Consider the following 21,905-nt stretch of genomic DNA (forward strand, 5'->3'; position numbering starts at 1 on the left):
ATTGTAAAGACAGCTGTCACTCAGCGCATAGCATCAACCCCCACGGGTATACTCGGCTTGAAGACCTGGGAACATTCGCAATCTCCCCGTGCATGTTTCTCATGATTTTAGCGAAATTTCTTACCCAGCATGAAGTTTAACTGAAAGATTATTCCTTTAACATTCAGAATTATTTTGGTTTGGAACAATTCAACCTTGAAAAACCACAAAACAATGATGGAAATTAGACACTGTTTTCCCAACGTTCGATAAACATTCCACTGTTCCATACGTCGTACGTGTAGCAAAGTTTGTGCATGGTACCCGCGCAGTCTTCGTGTGTACATTGTCGTATTACCAGCGCTGCAACTAGCTATGGCAACAAGACCGGGTCGGGTGATCGGACTCTCACGCTGCATGGATAAACAACGCCTCGGTCTGTGAGCCATACTAAATCTCGCGACGCGGATTTATGAATGGGAGATGTCATCGCTGATAAAACAGGGTTTGCCTTTGGTGACCTTTGAACCCCTTTCAGTGTTGACACATGTTTTTGGTGGCTATATTTAGACACCTCTAATCTTTGGCTTTCCAATGGTACTCTTGGTGGCGCTATGCAAGTTGTGTGAAAAGTTTTGCGACGCTCGCCAAATTTGGTGTTTTCAATGAATGTTCGCTGTCTGTCCCGTGGGATTTGGAACATTTTTGGATAATTACGTCAAGAACATGGCTCAGAAATCGTCTGTTTTTACATCTTTAGTAATCTTTTGACGAAAAGGTAAGACCATTGTAAGTTTAATCAAGATTTAGGCAACCTAAAAGTGTAGTAATAAAAAAATTAAAAAATTCAATAATTTTCATTAATTGTTTGTTATGATTATGTTCGGTGTCAAATTACACGAAATGAAACTTTACTAGACATTCCTCATTTCGTTGGAGCGGGTCACATATTTGGGTCAAATCAGCCAGAAAGTGGACTCAGCATCAAACAATCTAAAACCTATTTCAATAAAACTCAATAAACACATGCAAAAACGTCACAATTTGTTTTGAATGTAAGCTCTGGAATGACATCACTCTAAAACGTGAAGATCCCCAGCCAATTTCTAAATACGTTTTACTTCAGCAAAATAAAAAACTTTTTACCTGTAGACATTGCATCTTAGTTTGTAATTCTTGAACATCAGATGGTGTGACTATCGTCTGATTCAGACATTCCTCTACTGCGTTGATGATACCAGACATGTCTTCTGCTGCCTCCTGCCATGATCCATGAGCAACCACTGCAGACTCATGTTGTACCTCAAGAGTCTGATAATCAAAGACAAGAAATGTGTCCAAGATAAGAAATGATAATGAATCCTTAGGTCGTGTTCGAAATTGGTGGCTACTACGGCTATGGCTAGATTTCTGCGTCATGTGTTGAAGTATAGTACATCCTCTGCAACACCAACAGCAACAGTCGTAGCCGTAGCTGAAGCCGCCAATACAAATACATCCTTCTGAAAACATTATTACACTTAAAAGAGTCTTAGGGTCGATTTCACAAAGAGTTAGGACTAATCCTAACTTAGAGAAAAACGTATAGCTAGTCCTAAGTTAGGACAAGTACCTCTTCCTAACTCGAGATAAGACTAGTCCTAACTCTTTGTGAAATCCACCCCTGGACTGTTACTTCTATACTATAGTCAGGAAGATTTTCAAACTTATTCATCAGAACATTGAAAGATTAGTAAACTTTCAGGGAGCTTAAAGCAAAATGAGGGGATTTAGCAGCTCCATGCTTGATGTACTACTAAGAAGCACCAGACATGTGCATTGAATGATTCTACCTACAAAAGTTGGGCGTGTTCAAGGCACGAAGGATCGTTCATGTAGGTATACGCTCACAATAGACTGATCCATTAGGCTCCGCCCACGACGCACATGTGAGCAAGAACACGTGAGCCTCTTCTGCCGCGCGCGCCAAGCATACGCGCACGCATGTCGGACCTTATTTGTCGGACCTTCGTTGCGTTGTGGTCAATACGCAATGGGGCGGAGCTTAATAGATCGGTCTATTTAGTGGACCACCAGAATGTTCTGCTGGACCTCAATATTGTGCCAAACTTTGGGTAAATTCACAAAGGAAAATATGTGCGCTAGCAATCACAAACAATTTATCCAGTCAGTTCAGTTTCCCTTGTGGCTGATTACAATCAGACTCTTTTCAGTTTTGCAGAACATTTTTGAGAATAACTTTATACATTTGAGAGTAACTTTAAGATAGGAACTTACTTTGATTCTATCCAATAGACCTTGATAGTGTTGTTGTCTGGTCTCAGCCTGACTCTCAACTTGCTCAGTCACTTCTGGTGAGTTGTCTGCCACAAGAGATTCGGCCATCTGCTGAAACTTCTCAACTCGCTCAGCCTTCTGTTGAATCTCAGCCCTCAGAGTCTGCAAGAAAAAAATTTAAGGTTTCAGCAAACTAATTAAAATGTTTGTTTAACCTTCAAATATTTGCATGCATTATAATAAATCATACAACATGGCATGACAACATGTCAACAGTCTGCAAACTTTCCGGTTGGCGACCTAATATAATCTTCAGGCTGTGACCAACCTGCCAGTTGATTGCACCCTTTCCTTCAGAGGTAAAGTCTTAACAAAACATGCGTAAATTTATTTATTAAAGCACTTTGTTTCAATTGTATAAATTTATGAGTAACTGCATGAACATTTATAAACAGTTAGGGGAAAAAAACATGTTTGAGGTATTGTGAGGCATCCCTTTTTTATCAAAATTGTTAAAGGCAGTGGACACTATTGGTAGTTACTCTAAATAATTATTGCCATAAAAACCTTACTTGGTAACAAATAATGGGGAGAGGTTGATAGTATAAAACATTGTGAGAAACGGCTCCCTCTGAAGTAATTTTCCACGAATTCGATTTTTACACCTCAGATTTAGAATTTGAGGTCTCGAAATCAAGCATCTGAAAGCACAAAACTTCGTGAAACAAGGGTGTTTTTTGTTTCATTATTATGTCGCAACTTCGACAACCAATTGAGCTCAAATTTTCAAAGGTTGGTTATTTGATGCATATGTTGAGATGCACCAAGTGAGAAGACTGGTCTTAGACAATTACCAATAGTGTCAGTGTCTTTAAGGTAAATCTAAGCACTTCTGACAAAGGTCGGGGATCCACCTGAATTTATTTTTGCGTCCAACTTTTAGGTCACAACCCATAGTTTGCGATACATTGGTTAAAGGTCTCTATAAAGATTTAAACTTTGTGGAAATGTTTTGTATGCCCTGTTAAATAAAGTCATACCTTGACTTCCTCTAGAAGTGAAGCTTTCTCAGGTAGGTCTTCTCTTAACTCCGCAGCCTTACTGATCGAACCTTCAGCCTCCAGCAACCAATGATCCAGATCACACATATCCACCTCAAACTCCTTCCACTTCTGCACCCGATCTTCCAGAACCGCTTTGCACTGGTTCAAACCGGCTATGACCTGATTCCACTGGCCTTGGAGTTTCTGGATGACAGACTCCATAGTGGACTGGCCCTCAGGGGTCGTCTGAAGGGACAGATTGTCCTGGGACTGGGCAGCTAAATCTAGATGAGACTGGATGTCGTCCTGCTTGGACAGTAAATTCTGTTTGAATCAAAATAAATATCAAGTAATGAACTGGCTGGGCAAATTTTAAATGATTTGGGTTTGCACACAGAAATAAAATTAAGTGATATTTTAAACTTTGCATTGTGTGGAAAATACAAAGTAACTAAGACATGTAATCTTGCAGATACATGTACAACCATGTTTAAATCCCTATTGGGAAAAGTGTTGGCTCTGAAACAAGCAGGTATGGTCTTGAACAGTACACTCTGTTCGTCTTCAGGAGTATGAGCATGAGAGAACAGAGAACAGGGCCCAATTACATAGAGCTGCTAAGCACAAAAATTTGCTAAGCGTGAAATTTCTTTCTTGATAAAAACAGGATTACCAACCAAATTTCCACAAGATTTTCGGGATAAGCAAACAGCAGCTGAATACCAGTAACAAGCAATATGCAAAAATGATTTTTGTGCTTAGCAGCTCTATGATATTGGGCCCAGAAGTTGAGCAGAGTGTACTATTTTAAACATTCAAGACCTCACCAGCTCTTTTCAGAGCTCACTCTCCTCATAAAAGAGGTTTACACAAGGTTGTACACGCAAGTTTACTAGACATAGTTGGTTCTGAAATAAAATTGTGTTTTAACTATTAACTTCCAAAAATCTAAATAGCTCACGGTTTCAATACTTAATTTTTGAAATTTGTTACAGAGTCCCCCAGTTAAATTTTCTTAAAATTTTCCACCATTTACACAATAACCTTAACTGATAGGACTGATAGTTTAAAAAAAGAGCAATACCTCTGATGTTTGTAGTTTGCCAAGACACAAATCCCGGTCACCTGAGGGGTCAGCACAAGTTGCTAAGGACTCCTCAGCCTGGTGTAAGAATGTCTCTGCTTCATCTGTTGTCCTCAGGAACTCTTCATGACAAATGATTCCTTGCTCACACTGCAACATTGCCTCCTGAACAAACCAAAATTGTTAAAATCTGTTAACAGAGACCTACAGGGTCTTGTAGGTATGTTCATTAACCCCACCTATCCAAATTCCTCAAAAGCCATAAGTTTTGTTGGATTTCAATTTGGTACAAGGAAACAAATAACAATAATGACTAGATTTTATGTGACACTTATTTAAGGGCATCTCAACATGCTTATCATTAGACATTTCCTTCCAGACAAGTTTTTGATTTTTGTGACCGATTTATGTAGCACCTTGTAAGGGTTAACATGGTGGTGCAGCACATCCAGCAGCCACTGCCAGACATACTGGGGCAAATACGTTCTCTCAGCAATAAAGGTAAGTGGGTTCTTTTACATGCATTACACAACAAATAACACCTACTGTTTCTGTCCCATCAATAAATGAACCAATAAAGTCTCTTGCTAAAGGACACATTTGTTGAGACAGGGCCTCAAACCCAATGATCAGAAATACCAGAGCATGTGTCCGGTGGTCTTAACAACTCGACCACGATACGCCATGCCACGCCAATACCTCCGGTTATTTATCAATCACAACCTACCTTGACTCTTGCTTGTAGGAGATCATAATCACGTCTTAGGTCAGAGGCTTGACTTATTGGCTTCTCAGTTCCACACCTTGTATGAACTCTGTCTGCCTTATGATCTACTGTGGTCAGAGTGGGTCTCTCAAACTCTAACCGCTCGGACAAATCCTGTAAAGAATAGGGTCAAAAATCAAAGCCGTGATAACCAATTATTTTTATGCTGATTTAGCTACTTACTAATCAATCCTATTTTTTTTTCAAGATCCAGCAAAAAAAATGTTTGCCTTTTAATTTAAATTTTACTTGTTTACATTTGTTTTCTCTGCTGACAAAATATCGCAGCCATTGTAATTGCAACCGCCCCAGGTGGGGTAGCAGGGGTGCAATAATTGTCTTTATTGGCATTTTGATACTCAGTTGTGAAGGCTACAAGTAACAAGTAGAGCAAGAGCTTCCAGCCTAAAACAGTTCAGTCATCTGGCTGGCCAGAAATCATTATCTTTCCTCTAAGTGGATAAATTTGCCTTAACACTTTTGAATACAGTGGGGGAAAATGGTAGCAGCAGGTCGGCTTACTTTCTTCCACACAACCCCTCTGAAACAAACCGCCAGATAGCAAATTTGCTTCCATACGCCCTCCCAAAGCCCCTGATCGCAGCAACTATTACTGTCCCTTGCAAAGTTGAAACTTTCTCTCTTTGACAAATACCTGTAACTTCTTCAGCTGGACTCTCCTCTCCTCTAAGCTAGAGCTTGGCTGCTGAGCAGTCGCCAGGATTCTATCCACATCTTGAACTTCCTCCGACAGCTCCTGAACAGTCTCCTCAAAGTCTCGGCAGTCAAGCAGACATGACTCCAGGGCCTTCTCAGACTCTTCAGAAGCCTTGAGTAGCTTAGTGAGTTGGTCTCCGTTGGACTGAGCATTTTGACTTAGGGCTGACTGATGGTCGACGGGGAGGAAAGAGAGGAGCTTCTCTAGCTTGTCGTTGACAGCTGAGAGTCCAGAAACATGCTGCGGCAGTAGGTTGCTCTTAAGATCCTTAAATGAACAGAAAAAGAAAAAGACTCAAAATATCAAAGCACATACAAAAGCAGTCGTAAACATTGTGTCAGAGCAGAAAATAGCACTCTGCACTATCGATTTAAAATACCCGGCTGTCAGACAAACAACCCTACACTCAAGCAATCACAGCGTCATCGATGTGCCAGACCGCAGTTGTACTAGGTGAGTCAATATATGAGCATGCACATGAAGCCAAGACTGGGATTCGAACCCACACTCTGCTGATCAGACACACCAGAGCTTGAATCTGAGGCGCTAGACGGCTTCAACACGACAGCCACCAAAACAGACTCTGTGGATTCATTACCAAAGGAGATTATATTAAAATGACAAACAATTCAAACTGAACTAACCTTGACCTGGTTAAGTCTCTTCTCCAGAGCCTCTGGTTCACCTTGGGTATGGCAGACTGTCTTCAACTCCTCCTCAGTGGATTGCATCTCCTTCTTCAACTCACTGAGAGAACCTTGACACAGACTCATCAGGGTATCGGTCAATGCCTCGGCGATCTTGAGGTATTTAATGAGAAAAATCATCGTTTTATTTCAATGCAATAGGAAAGGCGTAATTCCTTTGGTTTTTGGAATTTCTTGATTGTTTTAATCCACTATAAATGTAGATGTATACAATAAATTTCATTTCATGGTTGCATTTTGAAATTCTGCTGTGAATATTTTCACACAAGAATAAGGATCCCTAATAGGAATACACAATCTTAAAAAACGTTACTGACAGAACTGCTTCACGATTTGGATAAAAAGAAACACAATTTTTAAAGCGCTTCTTGCTGTTGTTTCTAAGAACTTAAAACATAAGTTACACCTAGGCTTGATTCGTCCGTAGATGTAGCGTGAGAAATACTAAGAAAAAGATTGTTCCATAGTGCAGGTGCAGCTTTAGTAACTTGAAATTTAGTATTTACCTGGTGATCTCTATGCTGGACCTCATCAATCGTCTTATGTAAAAGTTCCATATCTAATTTCAGCTGAGCTGCATTGGAGGATGGGAACTTCTTTAGTAGTACATCTAGGTCTGCTGCTAAGGAGTTGACGTCTGGTCTGGTGTCGTCTAAGGCACTGGACGTAGCCTGAAAAGTGGAAAAATTATATGTTTAGTACAATCGGATTAATAAGGATTAATACGACAAGGTAATTCAGTAGTGAACCCTTAATCAATTATCAAGGGTAAGGAAGTGAGTATTTCAATAATGCGGTATTTTATATTATTTATTGAAATGATTTTAGATTTTTTTTCCCACAAAAACAAGGCTTAAAGGTGCTACTGGGGCTACGAGAAAAAACGTTTAAGATAAAAATAATTTGAGGGAGCTAAAGGTAGGAATTTATGTTCCTCTTATAACAGTCTAGATTGTAGGATTGAGGGAAACATGCACCAGGCAAGGGGTTCCAAAGAGATTTGTAGAGTAAAACATTGGGAAATAAAGCTGCTGGAGTTGCTCTTTGTTTCTATCACAGAGTGCAGACATAAATCAAGAAAATTAATGTTTGTAACAATAAAACTGCACAACAATTTGTTTAGTCAGTATAGTCTGGTCCATGGGGTGTATGAATGACGACCTACCTCATGACATGGATCATTCAGCTAACCTTACCTGACATTCATGGATTTCATCCACGATGCCTTCCTCCGGGAGGCTAAGATCTGAGCATCTTGTCAGGCGGTCATCGAGCTCCTTCAATCTAGACATCATGTCTTGGAGTCTGGATCGGAGATCATCCCGCTGAAGGGTGAACTCGCCCAAGCTGCTCTCAGCGTTCAAAGCAAGCTGAGGTCAAATACAAAGAAACTCATGAATAATGGATCTATCTCCAAGCAATGGTGCATAGTTGGTGTGACCTTGGTTTTTTTCTGACAGGATTTATTTTCAAAAGACTTTGAAAACACCGAGTGTGAAGTGCGCTGTAATCATACACTGGTGACGGAATATTGTTTAAAACCATTATGTTCCATCAACCATCCTGTTGACAAAAAACTTGTGAAAATTCACCTGCAATAGCTGACCATTTTGTTGAAAAACTAGCACATAATGATTATAAAATGGCAGACCAATGTAACAATTTCCTTAACACCAGGCCTGGAATGGAGGCTGTGGTCTCTGTTGCCCTGATCTTGACATTCATGACCCTTCAAAGGTGTCCTTTATATCAAAGGAATTCCCAATGAAAGTGCCCTTCAGAAAATAAAAATGGCCTTGACCGGTCAACAATGACGTTTAATGCCAAGAACATGAACACATTTCTCGGGAAAATTGGTGTGTGTATCAGTACAAACCAGGTAAGCTGCAAACATTATTAAAATGTTATTTCTGTTTTTCTTTCACTAAGATGTTTTCTAAAAGTTCACCTGTTTGGCCTGGACGATGTTGGCTTCAACTCTCTGGACAGCTTCTTCAACTACTGGTAAAGCAGCGCCGGGGTTCATAGATCGCAGCTCTTCCACAGTGGTTGCCAGAAGGGTCAGCTCTGGTTCACGACTGGACATATCGGTCTATTATAAACAAATTATAATGAGTTGTGATAATATGGGATTCGAGGCATTGCATGGTGAGGTATCAATGTATAGTTGGTTTGTAGTAACACCATGTGTGTATCTAATTGCTGGGTAGACAATGTTACTTTAAGAACTTGTCTTGCAACATATTCTACTACCACGTATTAGATTTTTAGGAATTCAGACCGTCCTGCCTACTAACCACTACCTGGGCGGAAGGTATGAAATCAGCCTTGATGTCTACTTTCGCAGTGTGTATCGAGGGGACATAACTTCACTGTGGCGGAGTGAGTTCTTAAGTTGTGATCAATTATTGATTAATGCTTTTAAAAAAATATTTAAAAAATAGCCTGTTGTGTTGAGCAGGAGCCAATTTCATAGAGCTGCTTAAGCAAAAAATTGCTTAAGCACGAAAATAGCTGGCTTATTTTACACATGTTACTGGCCAAAATTGCATGCCATGTACATTGCTTGAGACTGGTATTTAGCTGTTGTTTACTTAGCATATCAATTGAGTGGGGTCTTGGCCGATAATCTGATTTTACTATGCAAGGAATTTTTTCTATGAAATTAGGCCCAGTAACCAACCTTGAACTGATCCAACCTCGCCTTAGTCTTGCCTTCATCCTCCATCTGAGATGGTACCTGCTCCAAATCCATCACCTCTGCCCCTAGCCAAGACGCTAAGGCCTCCTCCTGGAACTTCACAGCATCCCATAAGTCTAGCTGTCTCCTTAGCTTCATCTTCCTCTCCTCCAAGACCTCCTCTGTGGATGTAAGACTGCCTGGGATGGAGTGAGGTTCCTGGAGTGCGGGAGGCGTTGATCCGGGGTCAGCAGAGTTTGATGGAAGAGCATTTAGGAGTGATGTGATGTCATCGGCAAGTGATGTGAGGTGCTGTGCTTGTTCTTGCAGTGATGATAAATCGTCACTTGCAACCTTCAGAATGAATTGATACAAAAAGTGTTTAAATATTTTGACACCCTATGACAAAACCAGAAAGCTCTCCAAAGTAGTGAAATGGCATTAAAAGTGAAAAAAAATCTGCTTACTTTGGAATAGCAAAAAATTCTTGAGCAACATTTGCCTCATAGTTAAGCAGCTGTATGAAATTTGGCCTAAAACTTTGCAGACGTAACACAAAAAGACAGTAGTCAGACAGATACAGTTATTTGGCAACACCACAGTAAATAACTTTGTACAAAGCAAGGTTTGAGATTCGTTCATTCGGTGTTTTCTTGTTCTGATAATCACCACAATTTACTGTAGTCATTAAAGAAAGTAAAGAGCCGGAAACACATTTTCTCCTCACCTGGTGATGTTGCAGCAACTCCTCCACCTCTTCCTTACTACTGCATTTGATTGGCTGCTCAGTTACCATAGCAACCTTCCCAATTCCATCAGCAAAAGGTGTTCTGCACCTGTCCAGCTCTGACCAAAGATCAGCAGCTGATTCAAGTTTCTTTACGGTGTCATCAACCGTCTCTTGGGTGTCTTTAGCATGGTGGTCGAGAGACTCCAGCGAGTCTTGGATGGTGGCTTGCTCCTTGGGATCCAACCTCAGGAGGCGCTCTCCAAGGTTCTTGAGATAAGCAATCTCAGGCTTTCTCTCGAGAAGATGTGCTTGACATTTCTGTGTAACAGGCAAAATTGATTATATTTTAAGTTGATTTTCTTTAAATGAAATGTTTGATAATAAACTACAGATTTATGTTTGTACCATCATGCATTTAAAAGATGTCTCAACAGCAGCTGTATTTTGCTACCATAACAGCAAAACAAAAGCTAGTGGTAATTGACAAATGATTTGGTTATTGTATATTTGGTTTGCAGTAACACCATGTGCATATCTACTTGCTGGGTAGCTTATGTTCTTTGAAAACTTGTCTTGCCATTATATTCTACTGCTGCAAAGTAGATTTGGTTATTCCCAACCTCCATCCCCAAAGCTCTCCCCGCCAAAGAGCAAAAATGTCCAACAAACTTCCAAGCTCTGTTGTTTATAAACTAACCAACCCATAAAAGTATTTTTTTTAAAAGCCTTACCTGACAGTCTTTCAGACAGTCCTGCAAATCATCCTGAGTAGCGATAGCTTTCTTTGCTTTCTTCGCCTCAAGATCTGAACCAACGCTGTCCAGCAATCCTGACAGGCGTTTCCGCTTTGCCCAAAACTCTTCCGTCAATCTCGCCGTTTCAGAGAGCCTGTCCAGCTGTGAAGAGAGCTGCAGTGTCAGGTAATCATGTCGAGTCTTCAAGCTGCTCAACTCTGTTTGGGGAAGCTTCGGTGGCTCATTCTTGGCTCCACAGATCTTAAGAACCACCTTGGCCCTCTGGGCTTGATTGTTCAGCTCTTGCATCCTCTCAAGACACTGTATGAAAACTGACTCCAATATCGATAGTTTTTCAGATAGCTCAGAGACTTGACTTCTTGACAGATCCCCGTGATTCAATCCATCCTCTACCTCCGTTAAGGTTTGCATAACCGTCTGGCGGGTCTCAACGAATTCAAGGAAGAGTTGCAAGACTCCAGTCTGAGCGGCAGCGCCCTCTTGGATTGATTCTTGAAGCATGCAGACTCCGGTCACCTTGCGTGAGATGGAGAGCTCCTGGGCTGCGTCACACTTACTGCAGACGGATTGGACGTCTTTGGTCAGGTTGTCTACCCTTGTTGCTTGCTCTGTAATTCCAGCTTGTTTGGCCTGTGCAATGAGTAAAAATAAAAAATGTCTTCATGATACAGAAACTTAGCGCAATCTGGAACACCTACATAGCTACATCAGTAAAGCAGTCTCGATGCATCAACGTGATGTAAACACCTCTGCGAAAAATGGAATGAGATGTGATAAAAATGGTAACAGACTTTCATAGCTAATTGACAGATGGCAAAGCAGGGTTGTAAGAATACAAGTAACTGCAAAAAATAGTTAATGTCCTGATGTTTCAACCCTAGCAGAGTATTTCTCAAAGGCTTGCATATTTAGCCTTTGACAGCAACTAGGGTCAAAATGTCACGCCATTTATAGCATTGGTCGTTTTGGTTGGTAGATAGTTTGCAACAGTTTCTATTTTTCTAAAAATGAGATAATGATAACATTTTGTATACAAAAACAAAACTGGTACACTACCCATTTACCAAATCCACATTCAAAGCCAGATCAATGAGTCAATCTTACCTTAGCTTTAACAAGTTCTCCTTTCACCTCATCATCGTAAACTTCCAACCAATCCAAGAGCTGTTTCTCATGCTCCTGTAGCTTAACCGTCAAGCTCTCAGCCTCACCGACAAACGCTTTCCTCGCCTCGAGGATCTCCTCAACCGTCTGAACCCCATCGTCAAGGGTCTTGGTGACCGAGGAGAGCCTCGTGTCGACGTTGTGGTTATCATTCTGCAGCTTGGACACACTAATTGGATGGGTGCAGTGGCGTTGCTGCAGTGATTTGTTTAAAGTGTGGAATCTGTCTATGTCGGGCTGAGCTGAATGACGTTCTGCGGACAGGTTCTATTGACAGAGAGAGAGGGGGAAAGTTAACCACTTGAAACACCATTTTCAAAGTACAGCTTATCATAGACGAAGATGATTTAAAAAAATAAACTCCTTGTAACACTAATATAGATTCTGACAAGGGTACAAAGACACTGTCAACCATTATAAGAGGTATACATAAGTAAAGGGTCATCTGCTTACAAAAAGTTTTGTTATACCTCGGTAACAAACTGTGAAGTTTGATTGGTCGAGAACCAATCATGTGACGTGCAACAAAAACGCATGTTACATGGCTCGACGGGCCGGGTAACATGAAAAGTGATGTACACCGGTGTACATCACCTTGATCGTTCCCAGCGTTGGTCGATTTCGCGCTGTGTACGAAACAACCGCGGGTTCGAGGGGATTGTTTCTTGTTCGTCTGCTTATTAAACAATGAATAGCCTGTAGTAATAATGTTTGAAGATGACAACAGAACTTCAAGAAGAGGAATAACAATTATACAAAGGTATAACAAAACAATTGTTGCACGCTGTGACTGGGTTCCATGGGTTTTGTACACCCTCGAGGGAAAATGGCACCCTCGGCTTCGCCTCGGGTTCCATTTTCCCCCTCGAGTGTACAAAACGCCATGGACCCCGTCACAGCGTGCAACAATTGTATTATGAATGTTCCTGAAAATGGCTTGCAGGCTGGGTTCCCCCTTATTCTAGACACAGAACCTCCTAGATATTTCAATTTAGGTTTACAGACTCTGTAAATCACCAGAAATACAAAACTCCATGCTTGGACACAACTTTGGGCTATCTACATCTCTCTCTGATGACTGCATCACTTCTTTTAAGGGATGGTGTTCACACAGTGAGACACAAGCTTTTTAGTACTTGCCTAAGAAGTAAATAAAAAATGGTGTTCATCTTTTATATGAGATTTGTTATTCCTAAATGAAAGAAAGAATAATTCTCTCACCTTCAAGGCATCCAGTTGTTTCTCCAGTGTGGCCGAGTTCCCTGAATACTCCTGACAGTGAACTCCTTGCATTGCTTCCTGATCTTCCAACATCTTAAACAACCTCATCTTCAACTCCTCATACTCCTTCCATACTGCCTCTTTCTCCCTCAGATCATCCTTCAAAATGCTCAGTTTATCTTGAAGGGTTGCCAAACGGTCGGTCAGGCCACTGACCTCTGGTTGGACGGACTGCTGAGGGGTCACTTGAGTGGACATTTGTTGAATGTTGGTCAGCAGTGGTTGATGCTCCTCAACATCTCTAGACGTTGCCTGTGGATAGGACAATATTTAGAAAATAATTTAACCATCAACTCAATTCTTTCAGCCTAAGGCATTGTGTAGTTTGGCGGATAATAACAAAGTAAAAATTGATTGAAAAAAGTATTTCTGTTAAATATTGTTTTTCTTTATCAAAAACCAACAGTGGCAGACCACCAATGACTGGAAGGGATTCAAAATAATACAAACCTTTAGACCATGTCAGCTTGTTTATAAAGAGTATTCAATTGTACATTCCAGTGCATTTCCTAGAAGGCAAGATAATGCACTGGTCTTAAATTGTAAAATTTACATCTGGAATAGTTTTCAGAGAAGTTTATAAAATTCACAAAATCCTGCATGAAGTTAAGGCTCTGTGCCTCTTTTTGTATAATATACCCCACAAAAAATTAAAGATATTTTCTATTTGACTTAACAAAACACAAAAACTGTATTCGACCAGTTCTTCATCAACATTAAAACCTTTTCACAAAAAAAACTACACGAGAGAAGACAATTCCATTATTTTGTTGTTATAACCTGCAGCTCTTCAAGAAGTTCCTCGACATCTTCCATGGAGCTACACTCCATATGACTAGTCTTCCCCTCCAGCCGCTCTTCAGTCTGTTTCAACCAGGGCTTCAACTGCTCAACCTGTTGCTGATAAAGCTGCCATTGTGTTGCATCCTGACTCAGCTTAGCGCTCTGTAGCTTGGCCCGGGAGCAAAGTGTTTCCCACTGGTTGTGGAGGCTAAGGTTCTGCGCCATCAATGCTTCGGTTTCCGGACGTGGTTGGTTCTTAGTGAGATCCTTCAAGGAGCTCTCAAGGGAGTCTAGATCATGTTGCTTTTCAATAATCTCAGTGAATAATACCTGTATAATTAAGAGAAATATTTATACATTCAGATCCTTGTCATTTTATTGGTGGGTGTCATCAATTATTGGGTATCAAATTATAAACCATAAGGGTAGCTGACTGGGTAAATTTGAAATAATTTGGAGTTGAACAGAGACAAATTGATGGATGTCATTAGTTCAAATCCTGCTCTAGTTGATTTTTCAACATCAAATCATTGTAAGTTTATCCAGTCAGTTCAAATAAAATTTGACATCTGATTATTATCCCTTTAAAGCCATTACACACTTTCGGTAAACAGTATTGTCCAAGTCCCACACTTGGTGTATCACAACTTATATATAAAATAACAAACCTGTAAAAATTTAGGCTCAATCGGTCATCGGAGTCGGGAGAAAATAACGGGAAAACCCACTCCTGTTTCCGCACGTTTCGCTGTGTCATGACATGTGTTTAAAATAAATCCATAATTCTCGCTATCGAGAACTGATATTGTTTTAAAGGAACACGTTGCCTTGGATCGGACGAGTTGGTCTATAAAAAGCGTTTGAAACCATTTGTTATGAAATGCATATGGTTAGAAAGATGCTTTAAAAGTAGAATATAATGATCCACACAAGTATCACTCAAAATTGCACGGTTTTCATTTTACGTCGCGAACTAACACGGTCGGCCATTTATTGGAGTCAAAAACTTGACTCCCATAAATGGCCGACGGTGTTAGACGACAAGGTAAAAAGAAAACCACGCAGTTTCGAGGCATAGTTGTGTAGATCATTGTATTCTACTTTTACAACATCTTTCTAACCCTTTCGATTTTATATCAAACGGTTACAGAACGCTTTTCAAAGACCAACTCGACCGATCCAAGGCAACGTGTTCCTTTAATGTTTTCTCAAAAAGTAAAACATTTCATGGAACAATATTTCAAGAGAAGTCTTTCACTGTTACCTTCTGTAAACCCTGTAAATTATTTGTAAATTTGTGAACTTTTGTTTTCTTTTTCTGTACCGAAAGTGTATAATGGCTTTAAGGTGATCCCCTGGCTGCCGGTTCCATTTGTATGGCTGCTGACTGGCACATCCGAACAAAGATGTTAGAGAGTCGACACATTCCGGAGGTCATTGGTTCGAATCCTGCTCTACTAAATTTATCTTTGTTCATTTTGCAATGTATTTAATATTGGATGGGCCTGTCCAATAGTAAATATTATTGGACTATTCAGTAATTAAACCCAGTCTATCAGTGTTCTTTGTTTAAATAATCATTCCCGGCCTGTTCATCCAATCCAGGCAACGCAATATCATGGGGGACAAAGTTTGCATCAACATGGAGTCGTATCAAAATTCAAGCAAGTTTAATCCATTGCAGAGTTGACGACACACTTACCTCGGCTTGTCTCAATGATTTCTCAGGTAGCCCTGTAATCTTCTCAATCTCATCTAGACTGGAGCCAGTCGCCTCCAGCCACTCAGTCATCTTCCTCTCCTCCGTCTCGTACTTCTTCCATCCGTCCTCCAATCCTCTTAGATGCTCCAGCTTCTTGGCAATCTCATCTCGGATCGAGGCGTTTCTTGCCTCCAGCCTGAAGAGATCATCTTGGAGGTTTGTCTTGGTGGCATCGTCGGTCGAAGCGTTCTGCATTTGGCTGGTCAGATTTTTTAGAGCAGCAAGCAGTGGTTTCAGTTTGGTCTGCTCCTCATGTAAAGCCTGCAATGGAACAACAAGTGATTAATAACAAGCCTCAATTCATTCAATAAACTTCAAACAGTCTTTTTTCCAAACCATAAAGCAGAGGCAGTCGAATGTAACACCAACCATCCTTTGAACAAGTGGTAGGAGATGGCAGTCACTTTGATGCAAAACAAACAGGTACCTCAACTCCTTCATACCATACTCTGTCCGTCTACTCAACCTCAGTGTTTAACTACTTTGTTTACTTTCTGCTTAGATGTTGTTTTCAGTATGATTCCATTGTGGTTTATTATGTAGTTTTCTGATTAATTAATATTATGTATTTCCAGTAGATATTTATGATTGTGTGTTATTAATTTTTTCTGTATTTCATTTATTCAAAATGAATTTCCTCCATGGTAGGACTAATAAAATTGAATTGAGTTGAATAATGGATAAAAACATTCAAAAGTAGAGTCTCCTCTTACAACACAGTAGCTGTATTTAAATTACTACATCATTTTTTCCCCCCAATCATTCAAACATGACCACAGCAACAGATCGAAGCTTTCAAGAGAAACTTTCTTAACGATGACAAAATCACTGCATTGGACTCTACAACACGATTCAAATTTGCTGCATTTTTAAGCTATTTTAAGTGCATTACACAGGCACGCTAATTAGTCCTTGGAAAACAGTAGGAACACTTGAATGAGTACAAGGGCTGACCTGCAAGCTTTAAAAGACTTTTCTGGCTATTTGAAGAAAAGAAAATCGGAAAGGATAGGAAGAAGTAGGAAGGATTTTATGACTGATTACAAGAAAAGAAAACCAAAGGGAGGGGAAAATCAACAAAACACATGTTACAAGACTCTCACTTCACTTAAAAAAAATTAATGTATGTGTATACAATGCACCTTAAGCGCAGTAAGTTTCTTCTGTATTGGCGTCAGACCAGTCAGAGGTGATGATTCGAGAAGCTCAGCATCAGCCTTCCTCAGGAATGTCTCTACTTTTCCTTTGTCATTCTCATAGGTCTCCAACCACTTCAGATACTCCTAATCATAAATTGTTTTCAAATTTACAAATTATTTTGCCTGTTTTGTTTTTATTTACAAGAGAAAGTCAAGTTAAACTTATCATATGACTAATGCAGGCGTTAATTTGAAGCGTGGACCGACCCTCCTCAGAGGTCCCAAAATATCGACGCCGTTTCGATGCCAAAGCCTGAGGTCAATAATTTGTTGTTATAGTGAAGCCGTAACGTTCTTTTTCAATAATTGGGTGAAGTGTTACTTATAAAGTTTATGAAAAGGGTGAAGCGTTGACAAGCCTTATTTGTGTTTGGTGATGTGACATCGAATCCACGACATCGGTCGCGCCGAAAGTATGTCGAAGTTAGCGAAAGTTAGCAACGAGGCGAACTAGACTGGTCCCCTGTCTATACCTTATCAGCAAGGAAAGACGTCAGATGTTCAGGCTAGCGATCGCGAACGTGTATGTGTATAATAATGTGTGTTGGTGGTGGTAGCTTAACCTATGGAAATAATTCAAAGGGTGAAGCTTGGACTAACACATTTGCTGATAGAGTGAAGTAGTGGTGAAATCCTGACCCTATACATAATTGGCTCAGGTGAAGAAAGGTGATGACGTGAGGAGGGTCGGTCCACGCTTCAAATTAACGCCTGCATAAAGCCCACAAGACAAGGCAAGTTGTGATATCAAAATAAAGCCCATATATATTATTCACTAGTTATTCTTTCAAAATGTTTGCAAAAATTACTGCTTTGTAATATCAGTACTTTTGGATTAATTTGATAAGTCAAAGCCAAAAGTGTCTATACCAAATGATTCATATGTATCATTTTGCAGCCTATTTTTTAGATAGTTCCCTCTTGACTTCACAGAGTGTGAAGTTGGTCATCTTGAGAGCCAATCATTTTTTTTAAAGCTCAACTATGCGTTATGCGTAAATAAGTGCAAACAAAGTTTTGTCTGCAATGATTGGTTCGTAAACCACTTGGCTCTCTAGAAAAATTTGAACGCTTGACGCAGCTCATGGCTAAAACCCTTCTTGCCCGTAAAAAACAGTGTATATTGAGAACTGTACCTCTTTAACCTCTTTGGTTTGCGGGAATAAATGTGAATTTAATTGAATTGAAGAAGAGATCACATCATAATTAAGGACTAAATCACCTTGAGGTCGTAGACTCTATGTGAACTTTTACTCTTGACATCTTTCCATGACCTATCCAGCTCAGTAGCTTCATGGCCCATGACATCGGACATGGTGATTGGTGGCTGGTGTGCCTGAGACTGCTGCTGCTGCTGCTGCTGCTGCTGCTGCAACTCACGACAGTTGTGAATCAACTCGTGCACCTCAACATCCCGTTGCTGCATTTTCAAATCTCTTGCCTGTGTATTTTGAGAATCACAAGCTCAAGTTGTTGAATTTGTTTACATTATAGGTTTAACCTGCTGCCTTTCCAGTAATTTATAAAGCAAAATGACTATTGTGTTTTATCCAACTGAATGTCTCCCAAAAAACGCAAAGATTTTGCGCAAATGGAACAAGGGAATTTGATGATTACACCAAATGATTTCATGGGTTAGCAAGTGATTTTTGCTTTCACCTGTGCGTACTTCACATTACTAGGCATTCTTCCCTTACAAAGCTAGCATAGAAATACGACGCTTACACAGCCATGAAATTGGGGCCAGTTTGGTGTGTGCGAAATCATTTGAAATATTTCACTACATGAAGGGAAATATATCATATTTTAATTAAGTTGAGTGCATACCAATTGTTGGTTGAGGCTAGTCCTGACAGACTCTAGATTCCTCCACTCCACCGGCTCTCTCATCTTCTCTCTCATCTCCTTCACCCACTGCATCATCTCCCCCACCCTCTCCGTATAAGAGAACATCATCGTCAGAGCAACCTTCTCCACAGGGAACTGAAGCAGGGTCTCCAGGATAGACTTGTGGTTGCGGAGAAGGCCGGCCAGCTGACGCTCTGTTGTCAGCTTTTGTTGCGGAGGGCAGTCCGCGGAGAGGGATTTCAGTGTTGTGTTGAGCCTTGCGAACTCATCGTGGGTATCGTCGGCCATGTCAGACAGGAACTGGGGGTAGAGATGTCAGATGGTTGTTATTTGGTTTACTGTCAAAGGGAAATTCTTACCCGGAGATTGATAATGGTATACAAATACTTGATGCCAATTAGTGCATTGGTAGAGAATATGGCGAATTCTGTACTATTCCTATTCTATTCCACAAGGTGGTGAAATGGAAAAGCCAGATTTCACCAACTGTTAAACCCTCTCAATAATGAAATTCCAGGCCTGTGATCTAAACGACTGATTACCTCAAACTGTGCACAGAGTTTCTTAAAGTCCTCATGATTCTTGGTGGTACGGATTGACATCATGACCTCATGGATGTCAGACACCCACTGGCGCAAAGCTTCAAATCTACAAGTTGAGATGAAAGAAATACAGCATTTAAAGTAAGTGTCCCTCAATAGTGTTCCATTTGCCCATTAAAACACAAAAGGACCCGTCAACAAAATTTCCAAGTAGTCCGTCTGGCTAGTTTATTTCTTTCCACAGCAACTTGTAACCACATCGATTTAGTCCCAAACAAACTGTGACTTATACAAGTTTTATTTGCTAAATCTTTGAGAAAAAACCTTGTTTAAAATGAATATTTAGAGATCTTTTTTTTTTCTTTTTCTTAATCTTTACCTGTCATTGAATTCTTTCCATTTCTCGGGCAAATCCTGAAGTATTTTGGATAACTCCAGCACCTGCTGACGGAGCTTTGTGTGTCTCTCCTGACCCTGTTGAATTGTGTGGGTCAAAGGTGAAGGGTCATACTTAGGGTCAAGGCTCATCAGCTGCTTCTTAATGTCCTCCATAGCTTGGAGGCATTTGGAACTTGACTCTAATGGTTGCTGCTTGGGGAAGAAGTTCTGTAACAAAAATATTCACACCCATAAAAATTAATTTGCATTTAATAGAAATAAGTGGTTCCTTACAGCGCACTTTTTAATAACCAGATCAATGTGCTTTACATTAGTGCCCTGGTGATTCGGCCAATAACATTCGTTTAGTCTTTCTCGGCTCCCTGGGGAGTATACAGCCCAGGCTGCCGTGGTGCTCCAAAGTTTTTTCAAACACAATATCAACCTCTACCCTCACAGGTACCAATTTACATCCCTGGGTGAAAGAAGCGATCATGGTAGTCATGACCGGGATGAGTTAAACACCAGAAACTGAGTCTGATGCTCTAAACCATTCGGCCATGACACCTTTTCGAAAGTAAAGTGTCGTTTTGATGTACCGGCTTCACTTTGAATTGATGCAAAATGTCATTGAACAATGTAGACCACTCACCTGATGTTTGCCCATGACATCTTGACACGGCGTGCCATCTTTCAGAGCTTGGTGTTCATCTGCTAGCTCAATCTCAACATCCTTGAGTATCTGGTCCAGATTGGCCTTGGCTTGATGGAATTGTAGCTGGGCAGACTTCAGAGGAACAACCTGCATCACAGCCTAGGCAGAACAAAGATAAGTGTAACCTAAAGGTTCTGTATACGTTGGGTAATGAGTCTGAAAATTAATCCCAATAAAAACTTATGTGGTAGAAGTACAGCAACTTTGGATAGTAGAGACAAATCCAGGTGCGCACCGGGCGGACAGGTGTTGAGCACCGCGCGCCACGCCTGCGGTGTACATGTGCCTAGTTTTGTGCACAAAGACATGAGGAAATCATGTTCCTTTTCACTCTTTATGAAAATTAAATGTTTTCCTCAACGACTTACACAATTTCCTTTGCCAGGACATCATGATATACTAATGAAGATCACTGACCACAAATATTTGCAACTAAATAGAAACTGAATCATCTTGAAAACAATGATTGTCTTAGGTGAGTTATGGGAAAAAGACACGTAAACTGCATAAAAGTCGCTAAAATGCGTTACATTTTGTCCGAATTTTTGAACAAATTTATCAAGAATGTAGTACATCGTTATAGCATGTAGCCATGTCAGGGAAATTGCACAGATTGTCGAGGAAGACATTCAACTTCCATAAAAAGTGAAAAGGAAAACGATTTCATCATGTCTTTGTGCACAAATTAGGCACAAAGACACCGCAGCAGTGGCGCGCGGCACCCGTTGCGGCGCCCAGCGCTTCCGCGACTGGTTTGGTCTATAATGTATTTTGAAAATCATTTAATTTCAAAGTACTGCGGTTATAGAAAAATATATCACTGTTTGTCCCCAACAATTTGAATATAAAAAGCATTACTGGTAACGCTTCGATGATGTGATGTGTATTGCTACAATGTATAAGGGATTATTCTTCCTGCATGGACATAATTCACTCCCCCATTTCAAAAATATCGTTAAAATGAAATTTTCATGGGCTAGTTTTACTGTATAAATCTACATTTGTGTATGATTGAAACATTCCAAGGGTTCAACAAAAACAACAGATACAGACCCTTTAGAAACCAAAACTGGAACAGCAATGGAGTGGTATATCATTGGTTTTTGTAAGAAAGCATTTGGAATTCAATGGCTATCAACATATTCATTGAAATGAAGGAAACTAACTGGTTCTTAATTTTCTGGTGCCTTCAATAACAGTAAATCCCCTACCTGGTATTTATCCTGCAGTGTTCTCACTCTTTTCTCCAGCAGTTGTCTCTCTTCTGGTGGTAGTGAATGAAGCAGATCTTGAGTCGTTGATAGGAATCTAGTCAGAGCATCGGGCTGCCCAGACTCAAACCACACCTATGAGGGATATAGATGTGTCAACGTTGAAGCAAATACAGACAAAGCCATACAGAATAAACTCATTATACAAGTATACAGTGATCAATTCAAGATCAGGTATATTGGCAAATAAATTTGAAGCGACTAAAATCATGAATACATAGTA

The 21,905-nt window shown here is 40.3% G+C and overlaps 1 protein-coding gene across 8 annotated transcripts in view; it reads right to left on the reverse strand.

Annotated features, from left to right (window-relative positions):
- Positions 1-21,905, reverse strand: part of LOC117288372 (nesprin-1-like) — a 210,338-nt gene that overhangs the window by 140,953 nt on the left and 47,480 nt on the right. For all 8 annotated transcript variants that reach the window (XM_033769230.1, XM_033769267.1, XM_033769236.1 and 5 more), the window contains 24 exons: positions 21,623-21,757; positions 20,349-20,510; positions 19,698-19,924; positions 19,319-19,424; positions 18,756-19,076; positions 18,151-18,369; positions 16,872-17,012; positions 15,670-15,990; positions 13,965-14,297; positions 13,125-13,436; positions 11,844-12,170; positions 10,716-11,369; positions 9,982-10,302; positions 9,258-9,608; positions 8,523-8,666; positions 7,771-7,944; positions 7,081-7,245; positions 6,512-6,667; positions 5,805-6,134; positions 5,111-5,263; positions 4,384-4,548; positions 3,297-3,623; positions 2,257-2,418; positions 1,126-1,290 (listed from right to left, as the gene is read on the reverse strand). In XM_033769230.1, coding sequence (XP_033625121.1) covers positions 1,126-1,290; positions 2,257-2,418; positions 3,297-3,623; positions 4,384-4,548; positions 5,111-5,263; positions 5,805-6,134; positions 6,512-6,667; positions 7,081-7,245; positions 7,771-7,944; positions 8,523-8,666; positions 9,258-9,608; positions 9,982-10,302; positions 10,716-11,369; positions 11,844-12,170; positions 13,125-13,436; positions 13,965-14,297; positions 15,670-15,990; positions 16,872-17,012; positions 18,151-18,369; positions 18,756-19,076; positions 19,319-19,424; positions 19,698-19,924; positions 20,349-20,510; positions 21,623-21,757 — 5,871 coding nt within the window. The remainder of the gene's footprint in view (positions 1-1,125; positions 1,291-2,256; positions 2,419-3,296; positions 3,624-4,383; positions 4,549-5,110; positions 5,264-5,804; positions 6,135-6,511; positions 6,668-7,080; positions 7,246-7,770; positions 7,945-8,522; positions 8,667-9,257; positions 9,609-9,981; positions 10,303-10,715; positions 11,370-11,843; positions 12,171-13,124; positions 13,437-13,964; positions 14,298-15,669; positions 15,991-16,871; positions 17,013-18,150; positions 18,370-18,755; positions 19,077-19,318; positions 19,425-19,697; positions 19,925-20,348; positions 20,511-21,622; positions 21,758-21,905) is intronic.

Source organism: Asterias rubens, chromosome 1 (genome assembly GCF_902459465.1).
Source record: "Asterias rubens chromosome 1, eAstRub1.3, whole genome shotgun sequence".
Taxonomy (NCBI): Eukaryota; Metazoa; Echinodermata; class Asteroidea; order Forcipulatida; family Asteriidae; genus Asterias; species Asterias rubens.